This window comes from Carettochelys insculpta, chromosome 1 (genome assembly GCF_033958435.1).
Source record: "Carettochelys insculpta isolate YL-2023 chromosome 1, ASM3395843v1, whole genome shotgun sequence".
NCBI lineage: Eukaryota > Metazoa > Chordata > Testudines > Carettochelyidae > Carettochelys > Carettochelys insculpta.
This window is the reverse complement of record NC_134137.1, coordinates 38,461,555-38,474,042: the sequence shown is the minus strand read 5'-3', so window position 1 is coordinate 38,474,042 and position 12,488 is coordinate 38,461,555. Positions and strand designations below refer to the sequence as shown.

At 43.4% G+C, this 12,488-nt stretch overlaps 1 protein-coding gene across 1 annotated transcript in view; it reads right to left on the bottom strand.

The window, feature by feature from the left end:
* The window catches only part of DYNC2H1 (dynein cytoplasmic 2 heavy chain 1), a 346,899-nt gene that overhangs the window by 312,313 nt on the left and 22,098 nt on the right, over positions 1–12,488 (bottom strand). The window contains exons 11-13 of the mRNA XM_074984721.1: positions 7,556–7,731; positions 2,443–2,638; positions 525–620 (exon numbers count right to left, since the gene is read on the bottom strand). Of these exons, the coding sequence (XP_074840822.1) occupies positions 525–620; positions 2,443–2,638; positions 7,556–7,731 (468 nt within the window). The remainder of the gene's footprint in view (positions 1–524; positions 621–2,442; positions 2,639–7,555; positions 7,732–12,488) is intronic.

Below are 12,488 nucleotides of genomic sequence, written 5' to 3'. Positions count from 1 at the left end.
AAACAGAGAGTTTCTTGAAGAACCAGTATCCTAATCATACAGTGCTTTATAGTTCAAGACCAATCTTGACTTGCACCTGATTGTAATTAGTAAACCAGTGCACATTTCTGAGAACTGCTATACTATTTTCCATATTACCACAATTACTAAAGCACACAACCACATTCTACCCCATCTGTAGCCTCCAACTGGCCTTGAAGGGTAAACCCATAAAAAGGCACGAAAACAAATCAAATATGGAGGTAAAAGTAGTTGTGGAAACATAAGGTCATAACTATCTAGCTGAATGTACATCAAAGAGAAGCTCTTGGTCAGTGAAAAGCTGTGGTTATAAAAGGCATAAATAACTGTGGAAAGAAAAGGTCGTTACTGTCTAGATGAATGTACTTGAAAGAGATGTTCTTGGTCAGTGAAAAGCTGTAGTTATGAAATCAATAGGCTAATAAATAATCACAAAAAGCTAAAAGCATATGAAATACATACAAAAGTAGCCAAAGTTTAAAGCAACAGAGAGATTCCTTTACCTTAATTATCTGTTCAAATGCTAAAGCAGACTGTAACATCATTGGCTTTTGACTTGGTATCATTTGTTGATCAATTGAATTGTAAAAATGTGCCACCTATAAAACAGACAGGATTTACTATTACATATAAGCAGCATCTTTCCAATTTCACAGAATCATAGAATGCTAGGACTGGAAGGGACTTTGAGAGGTCATTGAGTCCAGCCCCTTCCCTCATGGCAGGACCAAGTACTGTCTAGACCATCCCTGATGGACATTTATCTAACCTGTTCTTAAATATCTCCAGAGATGGAGATTCCACAACCTCCCTAGGCAATTTATTCCAGTGTTTGACCACCCTGACAGTTAGAAACTTTTTCCTAACGTCAAACCTCAGAGGCCAAGAAGAACAAGTTTTCTCCCTCCTCCTTTTAGATACTTGAAAACCACTATCATGTCCCCGCTTAATCTTTTTTTTTTTCCAAACTAAACAAGCCCAATTCTTTCAGCCTTTCTTCATAGGTCATGTTCTCCAGACCTTTGATCATTCTTGTTGCTCTTTTCTGGACCTTTTCCAATTTCTCCATATCTTTCTTGAAATACGGCACCCAAAACTGGACACAATTCTCCAACTGAGGCCTAACCAGTGCAGAGTAAAGCACAAGAATGACTTCTCGTGTCTTGTTCACAACACACCTGTTAATGCATCCCAGAATCATGTTTGCTTTTTTTGCAACAGCATCACACTGTTGACTCATATTTAACTTGTGGTCCACTATAACCCCTACAATCCTTTCTGCCATACTTTATAGGCCAGTAATTTTTAATACTTGTAATATATTCTGAGGGTACTGCCTACCTCAACATTTTCAAGACCTACACTTCATCAATACGACTATCAATGAAAAATTTTAAATTTTAAAGTGTATATATAATACACCATTTTAGAGCATGTGATCGTGTTACCCTTTGGTGGCTGACCCCTAGCAACTGTAAGTTTGCTACTCACTCACACTTAAAGGGGTTGTATTTCCCTAACGTGGAAATGGCTGCTGGGCTCAGGTTCAAACTCTGAGGTCTATGTATGTGTGTGTGTTCTTCACAGACTTGTCACGGACCATAAAATCTTGTCTCCCGTGGTGACATCTGGTCTTTCCTGTGAAATATGCCTATTGTAGCGGGGTTGCAGTTTTGCCACTTTTACTTCTGTACTACCTTCAGAGCTGGATGCCCTGCTTTAAAGGTAGCACCGCTGCCAGCCCTAAGGCAAAAGTGAAAGTGGCATAGTATGAAGGACAGGAAAATTGTCACTTTTTTGAGGGTCTTGGCTTGTCTTATGGCTGAACACTGTGGATGACTGCCTAAGGGGCCACGGTAGGTGAGCTTTCGTGGGACAGACCCACTTCTTCAGACCACAGCCATACATAGGAATCCTCAATCTCCATCCAGAAAATTTAAGGAAAATGGTATAGGAAGAACCATACGTGGCTACGGTCTGAAGAAGCGGGTCTGTCCCACGAAAGCTCACCACCTAATAAATGATTTTGTTAGGTCTTTAAAGTGCTACTGGCCTGATTTTTTGTTTTGATTGAATATAGACTAACACAGCTATCTCTCTGTTACTGTTTTCAACTTAGTTCTCTTTAATGAAAGATTTCATAATCAATTTCAAAAATAAATTAATTATTAATACTGCATTAAACATATACAGCTACTTATTTTTGTTCAATTTTTTAGGATTAAATTTATTTGCCATATTATCATAATTCAATGCTTTTCAATTTTTCAAGAAACACATTGTAGCTTTAATAAAGATAAAAGCTTATAGCAAAAAGCTTACAGTCTGATAATCAGAATAGCAATATAATGGTCTGGAAACACTCTACCACTAATGCACAGAAATCAGTACAGACAGTAGTTATGGTTTATCATCTTATACCTGCTTGAGGATAACTGCTTGCTTGCAGAATTTTTGTGCAGTGTTCGCAACTTGCTGTATTTTAGCAGGAATAACAAATCCAAGTGCAGATAACTGACGCACTTCTCTCAGGAGAGTTACCAAACGATCTGAATAACGTATTTTCAATTCTCCATCAGAATGATCCAGCTCCATAACAGGACTACTAGCTTGCACGCTAAATGAAAATTAATACTAAAAATTATCAAGCATAATTTGTCCTTTTTAAAGATATAGCTTATTATTATTCTAAACACACTGAATGAGCATATTATATACAAATTCCAAAATCCTAGGTCACATTATCTTTTTTAATTATTTGTTTTAAAGTCGTTTGTTCTATGGCCGTGTCTACACTAGCCCCAAACTTCGAAATGGCCATGCAAATGACCATTTCGAAGTTTACTAATGAAGCGCTGAAATACATATTCAGCGCCTCGTTAGCATGTGGGCAGCCGCGGCACTTCGAAATTGACACGGTTCACCGCCACACAGCTCGTCCCGACTGGGCTCCTTTTCGAAAGGACCCTGCCTACTTCGAAGTCCCCTTATTCCCATGAGCAGATAGGAATAAGGGGACTTCGAAGTAGGCGGGGTCCTTTCGAAAAGGAGCCCTGTTGGGATGAGCCGCACGGCGGCAAGCCGCATCAATTTTGAAGTGCCGCGGCCGTCCGCATGCTAATGAGGCGCTGAATATGTATTTCAGTGCTTCATTAGTAAATTCGAAATGGCCATTTGCATGGCCAGTTCAAAGTTTGGGGCTAGTGTAGACGTAGCCTATGATTGTGTTAGTCTAGTAACATATATTACTAGTCGAGACCGCTGAAGACTAGCAAGAAGGGCAACACATAACAGAACTTTATTTAAAATATGTTTTTATATTTAGAAGATTTTTGGGCATGTTATAATACCCATTGTTTCTTTAGTCATCAGCCCTGAGCATCCTTTGGATACAGAACCACGTAAGGGACACTTCCAGTCTCAATGTGACAGGGCTCATGTGACACTTCTCCACTCAGCCATACGAGATTGAAGAAGAGTGAAATTCCAGGGCAGACCCAGACTGAAGATCAGAGACAGACCAGCAGCAGTAGATACAGAAACATTTGCATCAAACACACCAGCACTGGTGAGGGGGAAAAAAAAGATGAGATCTGTTTGCGCAAAATATCCCCTACGCCAACAACTGTGCAGAGGTGACACTCCACATCTGAGGACATCATCATTCCGCAATCATTTGAGCTCATGGAATGGAAACGGCCTTAAGGTCCACTACTCTTTGGCTATGTCTACACTAGAGTGAGCTGTGGACAAAAGTTACTGTTGGAAGATATCTGTCTGTTACTGTCAAGAGACTGCAACCAGAATGAAAAGCAGATCGAAAGAGGGGGTCTTCAGAAGGGGGGTTGGGAGGCCTCAAAACATGGAGGAGACGCAGTGGCTGCAAACCTGAAGGGGAGAGGGACCCTGAGTGGTGTCAGTCTTGAGATCCCCTCCCACTGTGGAGTCGGGGTGCCCATCTGGGCTGGATTGGGGCTGAGAGCAGGGGGGAGGTATGGGGGGGTTGGGTTGCGGTGGGGTTTGGGTGAGCAGGTGGGGTCTGGAGAGCAGGGGGAGGGCAGCAATAGCCCTCAGCCATTGCAGGAGGTCTAGGATGCCCTGCAGAATGGCCACTAGGGGCAGGGCAGCAGGGATGGTGGCAGGGGTGACAGCTGCAGACAACTGGGTCATCACGTCCTGCCAGATACCATTGGTGGCATCAAAGAGTGACATGAGTTGGTCCCATGCCCGCAACCACCACTCCCTGTCATCCTGCACTCACTGCTCCATTAACTCCATCATGCTCCAGAAGGCAGCACTGTTGTCCCTCTGGAGGTCCTCCAGCACGTGGCATCAGCCCCTCTGGCTGTGGGCTTGCCCTGACGGTGGTGTAAGGCTGCCTCACTCTCGTGGTGGGGTGGGTCTGGCCCACGCTGGTGGCAAGGTGGGGCTGGCCCAGCCCTCAGATGGTGTAAGTGCAGATGGGAAGAGATGGTGAGTCATTCACACAATGAAGTCCCTGAGGCCCTGTCCTCCACTATGAGCAACATCCAATACCCACCAGGCCAAGGGACAGGAATGACCCAGGAGGCAAAGCCATATGTGGCCTGCTCAATGGGCCCTGCTGCATGGGGACTCTGCAGTGCCTCCATTACCGCTGCCCCATTACTGCTCCCTTGCCACCCAATGCGCTAGTGGCTAAAGGGGGTGTCTAGCCACTGAGGGGTGACCTCGGGTGCTAGGTGAGCTGGAAGCAGCCTGACCCTCCCCAGCACCCCCACACATACCTGCAGCTTGCAGCTCTGTCTGCAGGAGTGGGTGCTACCTATGGGAATGCCCACATCCCAGGAGACACACTCCTCGGTGCATCTGAGATCGTGTCAGTGCCCTTGTGGTCAGCCCACTTCCAGCCATGGCAGGCACTGGCAGGTTCCCCAACCCCACCCACCCAGAGCCTGAAGCTTCTCCAGACTCCCATGAGGCTGGCAGCAGGCTGTTGCCAGTGCCCTGGGGCTGTCTGCTGGGTCCAGGTGGCACACACCACCTTGCACATGGTTCCATGTGGCAGGACTGCAGCGTGAGATCCCACCCAAGCCAGCCAGGTGACGCTTGCAGCATACCCCATCTGTGCCTGTCTCCCATGCCCTGGGCTGTGTAACGCATGGGATACTGACCAGAGGGACCCTCACCCAGCACAGATGAAGTCCAGGAGGTGGCCTGGCTGGCGGAGACTGACTCCAGAAAGACAGACCTGCTGCTGCTGTCCTCTGATGCTGTGTCCGGCTCCAGCAGGGGTTGCAACTCAAACAGCCCTCTGGGGACTCCTGCTGGGTTGCAGAGGGGCCTCCAGCACCACGTCTACACTGTGGCATGGCAGGGATGTGCCCCCCCACCAGGATGTCATGAAGCTCCTTACAATAGGCGAAGGTGGCCGGGCCTGCCCCAGAGCATCAGGCAGCATCCAGGGTCCATAGCCCTGCCTGAGCATCTCTGCTTTAACCCAGACCTGGCTCCATGAATCAGAAGGGTCAGGGGAGGGGTGGCCCCACTCTGCCAGAGCAGTGTGTCCAGCTGGACATAGACAGGGGGCATTGCGGTGTTTTGCCTTGGGGTCCTGCAGCATGTCTTCCTTGTCCCACAGATCCAGGAAGGGACCCACCTCTTCGAGCCCCAGGGTAGGTTTTGGGAACCCACAGGCTGGTCCCTCGATGCCCACGGGTGTCGCGGGATGCCTGTCATAGAATCATAGAATGCTAGGACTGGAAGGGACTTTGAGAGGTCATCAAGTCCAGCTCCCTGCCCTCATAGCAGGACCAAGTACTGTCTAGACCATCTCTGATAGACACCTATCTAACCTGTTCTTAAATATCTCCAGAGATGGAGATTCCACAACCTCCCTAGGCAATTTATTCCAGTGTTTGACCACTCAGAGTTAGGAACTTTCTCCTAATGTCCAACCTAAACCTCCCTTGCTGCAGTTTAAGCCTTTGACCTTCTGGGCTCAGGTGCGGCTATGAGGGAATGGGGACAAACAGCATGTTGCTCTAATGTTCGCACACCTTCCACTTCCTGCCACAGGGTTTCCCAGGTTCTCTACAGCTTTAAGAATGGCCAAAGGCAGGAACAATAGAACACAGCTTGCTGTAGACAGGGTGTCCCCCAGAGCACGTGCACAGTACTCTGGAAGCACCTTCTGTCAACAGAAGGGCCCCTGGAACATCCAGGCATGCCTTTTGTCGACAGATCTCTATTGACGGAGGCATTAATCCTCATGGAGAGTGGGGTACATCTGTTGACAAAAGTGCTGCATTCTGTCAGCTTACTGACAACAGAACGTGCTCAGTAATCCGGACACTCCCCAGGATTTTGTCGACAAAACCCTCTAGTGTAAACATGGCCATGAATGAGTTTAACTGCTTTCCTCAATACACCTTGGGTGTGTTTACACTAGCCGGCTACTTGAAGTAGCTGGAACAACGTCAAAATAGTACATGTCGCATCTACACGTGCTGTGAGTTATTTCGATGTTGAAATCTATGTTAGGTGGTCAGATGTCAAAATCGCTATTACTATCTGAAGATGGGAATAGCACCCTACTTCAATGTTCAATGTTGAAGTAGGGCATGTGTAGACGATCCATATCCCGCTGCATTGAAATAGTGGGATCCTCCATGGCGGCCATCAGCTGAAGGGTTGAGAGACGCTCTGTCCAGCCCCTATGGGGCTCTATGGTCGCCGCATGCAGCAGCCCTTAGCCCAGGGCCTCTGGCTGCTGCTGCTGCAGGTCCATGCTGCGTGTACAGGGTCTGCAACTGGTTGTCGGCTCTGTGGATCTCATGCTGTGCAGGCTGAGTGTGTCTGGGAGGCGCCCTTTAAGGGAGCAGTTTGGGGCTTTGCTGGCCCCTTATTTCGATGGGAAGCACTTGTGTGTGTGTGTGGACACTCCGCATTTGCTTCCGGGGTGGCTCCTTTCGACGTTCTCCATCGCTACTTCGACGTTGAACATCGATGGCACCAGCCCTGGAGGATGTGTAGACGATGCACGTTGAAGTGGCCTATTTCGATGTTCTTACATCAAAATAGGCTACTTCGACATACTGTAGTAGTGTAGATGTAGCCCTTCTGTATGCCTAGTCTATTGAGACTCAGAGTTCTAAAGGTTACCAACCATCTGGTATCCTATATTTGTCAAACATCTAGCACGCTGGGACTCGAATCTCATTCAGTCTCTAAGAACTACTATAATATAAATAAAAAAAGAATAATAAAAGCATTTCCACGAAACATATTTCATTTTGTTTTGATTAGAGAACTGTCACACTACAATCAGTTATTAATACTATTCTTCATTTTTTTTGCTTTACCACAAAATGATCATCAACAGTGAAGTGGCTGAGAACTACCTTATTATATTTCTTGTATTTAGTCTCTCTTCTACACCAAAACATCACTCCATAGGTCTTCATCAGAGTCATTTTATGTTAATTTTATTTAGATTACACTGTAAAACAGACTTTGGTAATATCTCTTACTACATACAATATTTCATACTTACCAAAGTCCCGACCGGGGATTTGATAAACCAGACTGAATGTCCCTGGACCAACTTTCAAATTGTTCTTGTTCATAAACCTTAAACTGTTCCAAAAGATCATCTGAACTTTGATGGAATGTTCGATATCCAGACAAGTCAGAAAGAAGAGCCTCTGCAATCTTGATGGCATCATCCACCTTAAACATAATCCCATTTGTCAAAGGTAAAGGGGACATAACGCCTGGATTCCATGTTTATTTTAAAGGCACATCATAAAAACTATAAAGATCATTATTTGCAAGAAACAACATATCAAGACAAACTGTTATGAGCAGAGTTCTCCAAGAAAGGGATAGTTTTGGTAAAGCACATTATTTCCAAGAAATATTTGTGTTAGGGATGTAACACTTAACCAGTTAAACTGTTAACCAGTATGCCTTAACCTAAGCAGATGAGGCTTACCTGTTCCAATTAACCAGTAGAGACTGAAGCATCCCCCCAACCCGCTGGAAGAAGGGGCTTCCTCCAGCCCTCTGGAGCCATCATGGGCAGGGGGAGCTCCAGCTGGGCCCAGGTGGTGGGGAGAGGGAGGCTGGGGAAGAAGTGGTAACCAGGAAGGCCACTCCAGCCTGACTGTAGCCCCCTTCTTCCACAGCAACTGTGGTGCTCCCGGAAGGGGCCACTGCCTCCCTAGTTGCCATACACGCATTTAATTGATTAACCAATTAAACCTAATGTTTTTTTAACTGGCTAACTAATTAAGTGGGATTTCATGTCCCTAATTTGTGTTCCCCCTTTAAGAACCAGATCTTGCGTATCACAGTACCTACCTAGTGTCCTCTTCACCCCTTACATTAATTCTTTTTTAATCTCACATCTACATACTGTAGTCAGTTACTTTAGTACACATTCCAAATACTGAGCATTAAATATAAAAAAAAAAAAATCAGCACTACACACAAAATTTCCATTTACAAACATTGTGTGGCACTGTTCTTCCATCGCTAAAGCAGAAAACCACTGGTATTTTAATTTGGCATGGAAAAGGCATAAGGAGAGTATCATTATGCAGAGTCCACCTCAAAAAACTCCAGTTACGAAGAGGTAACCTTTATTTCTTCTTGAGCATCCTCTGCATACTCCCACTTTTCGAGTAGTTTGGCAAGCAATTCAACAAGGATTGGAGTAATGCTCTACCAAAGTGGGAATCCAATTTGGATGCCTTAACCAAATTGCAAGACTTCATGGAAGCGTGAACAGTACTCATCTAGCAGCTCTACACATCTCGGGAATGTGTTTACAAAAGATGTGTATGTAGCTAGTGCCCGAGTAGACTAAACTCTAAGTGGAAAAGGAGCAAGAAGAGAAGCTATTTAGGGTATAATACTCTTCAGTCCACTGTCTAACCTAGCTAGACAAGGACTTTCCCTTTTACTTACCAGCACATGAAATGAACAACTTAGAAGACTTGAAACTTTTCTGTCTAAGTGGAATGATAATACTGATGAATGATGCCTTGGAAGGACCAGTATATAAACAGTTGATTAACATGAATCTCAGAAACAATTTTAAGATGAAATTTAAGGTACAGTCTAAGCAGCACTGTGACAGAATGAAATCTTGTAACCCCCATGTTCACTATTCATATATTGTTGTGATATTGCATACAAAGAATGCTGTGTAAGGTACTATAAGGAAAGCCAGGACCTACTGAAACTTGCCTTTCTGTCCAAATATTTACAACATTAATGTTCATAAAGTTATGAGACTGTGCGGTATGGTTGTTACCGAAATATGTTGTAAATTCATGAGTAGCATGCAAAAGATCCCTGCCCAGATGGGTGTTGACCACCCATTTATCAACTTTGTGACTAAACTATGCAAACACCACACCTTGGGAATTGATCATTCACTGCAGCTCAACAACACCCCCCTCTCTGGCCTGGTGATGAGACTCCTAGCAACAGCTGACTTTTTTTTTTTTTTTTTTTTTAAAGTTAATGCAGACTTCCCTAAGAATGGAGGGAAAACGTAAACACAAGCAAAAACATGAAAAAGAAAACAGAGCTTTTGCAGAGGAATAGGAGATTCAATGATTACTTTCTTGAGAGCAATGGTAAATTGCTGTGTTTGCTGTGTCACACTTCACTGGCACCCTTCAAGTCTTCCATCTACACATCTACAGCACCATTTCACCACACACAACGCTAACATGATCGGAAACTTCTGAAAGGTACTGAACTCCACACACACAGAAAAAAAAACCTGAAAAGCTAAATAGAAAAACAGACTCAAGTGTTTACCAAACTTAAACAACCTCAAAGGGTTATGCTTGCCTCCTACCAAGTTGCTTGGAACATAGCTTGTGCTTAAAAAAAAAAAAAAAACAACTATACTGCAAGGGCACGTTTGTTAAAAAATGCCTCACTGATTTTATTTTCATCATAACTACAGCAGACGAAAATTTGAAAAGACAAATTTCAGACCTTCAATCTCACGCCACAGAGTTGAACACAGAGTTTCTGACATAAACAAAGTCACTAAAGCACATGTATATTTAGAGTTTCAGTACCGTACAGGATAAATTGCAGTTGGCAATACTGATAAGGACTGTCTCAGATACTTGTATAGTAAGTGATAAACTCCTAGACATTGTTCCATCAAAAGAGAGAGCCCATGCCTGATGGCAGTTGTTGCAAGAACAAATTCACTTGGACAAAATGAACTTGAAGTTGCTGCCTGACCTTGAGAAAAGTTTGTTTGCATTTGTACACAAACAAACTGTTCTGAGCACAACTTCAAAGGGGGGAAACTAGCACATTTTCCTTCAGTGTTACAAATGAGTGAACAAGCACCAGAGGCCTTGAAAAGGAGCACAACACATTATTACTTGAAAACTTGAGGAAGCTTCTGAGAAAAGATTTTGTGATCTACAGCTGAAAAGGCCTCAGATTAAATTCCTTGTCGACCCTTTCTCTGCTAAGTCTGAGTGCTTGAAGGTCCTGTTTGTCACAGATGAAGCAGTCACGGAGCTTGAAATAACTGAACTCACTGAGGATGACAGACTGAAGTCTTTTCTAAAAGATGGGGCCTTAACTCTGAAGTATTAATAGCCATTAAATTTGTATAATTTCATACTAAAAATACACACTGTTTAGGCAATATAATAAATATTATTATATACATCCAGTGCTTTGCAACTATTAGGCACTTAACTTGTATACTTTTACTGAGGTATTTATCTTTTAATTCAGGCTTAGATTAATTTTACTGGGAATTATTGATCAAACTAAATAAAGAAAACAACTTGTTTTGGAAACATACTGCCTGGATATCAATCCCTCCAGCAGAAGGATGTATCTGTGTTCTCCCAAGGCAGAACAGTCTGCTCTGAAAGGTTTCCTGAAGAGCACATGGAGCTCTCCAATAAGCCCTGACTATTGCACTGGGACAGATACCCTTCTTTCAGCTTTCAGGAACAGATTAATAGCCAAACATCTGAGGGAACCAAAAGTAAGCAACAGGTAGGCTACTCTGGAACCCCTTAATTTTTTTTTGTGGTTATGAATGGAAGATCTTTCACCACTGATACATCAGCAGATCTATTGATAACAAAAGATTTTTGTGATTGCCCTTGGATAAACGGAGTAACTCAGTGTACCATTGTTGTCTTGCCCATGTTAGTGTAATGTGAATTACACTAGCTGACCCTTTTCTTCTAGTCTTTAGAACTCTGGGAGTGAGAGGAAATGCATTCATTCATCAGATCCTCTTCCAATATTTATGTTGAAATGAAGTCTGTTTGAGATAGCTCTAGGGAAAAAATGGGGACATTTTGCATGGAATATGTTTGTAAACAGATCTCTGTTCAGAAATCCCCCCAAAACTGAAAATCCTGAATCCCCAAATGTTTTGGAATCCATTCACACCTCTGAGAAGAATCTCTACTCAGCAAATTTGCATTCACATTATACTGAGCCACTACATGTACGGCAACAGGTTATATATTGCGCTGGATACACTAATTCCAATGTTGAAACAATACACTTCCTCTTCTTGTTCACACAATATACTGCTGAAAAGAGGTCCAGGACCATCTGAATTCCATACCTGTGCAAGAATGCTCCGAGTTGTACTACCCTCAATTTCAATATATTTATGTGCAATGGAGATTCTTTGTCATTCAAAGGCCTTGAATGTGCAGACTAATTCCCACCTTGTAGGTATTTTCTTAAAAAAAGGAGAAGGTAAGTTGAACAAAACTCCCTTAAGGACATTTTGAGGTTCCAGTCTCCATCTTTGAAGAGACTAACCTTCTTCAGATCAGTTAGTACTTTTTACGTACTGTTCATAAAAAGTGTAAAATTCCTGAGCAGTCAGCGCTGAAGAGGTCTCATTCTGAGCCTGGTATAAGGAGTTACATACACTACAGATGCTATTAGACCCAACAAAATAAACAAACTATATTTTGACATGGATATTTAAGCATATGATAGTCTTTAATTTAAAAACTTCTTCCTTTTATAGAGTCAAAAATCACACCAACGAATGAAATCTTTCATGATGTCAGAGGAGACTCTTCATTTATGAGAAGCCAAGGGTTCCAAACAAAGAATGAATGAACAAAATGAACTTTCTGAAATTCTTTTGAGAGACTTCAGAAGCCAATTGCCTCAGTACAGAAAACAAAAATTGCTTGTCCACTGAGATATGCTGCTACCAGAGCCACGCATTTGTTAAAAACATTGGGTGTTATTGAAAGGCCATACAGTAGGTATCTGTACTGGAAATGGTCTGAACCAATAGAAAGAGATATTTTCAATGCAGACATTTTTTAGAAGGAAGAATTTTTTGAGACTGAAATCACTGAACAAATTCAGAGTGAACAGGGAGGCAATAATTAATGCAGGGGACTGAACTTGAAGACCTCTGAAGGCCCCTTCCGGTCCCACAA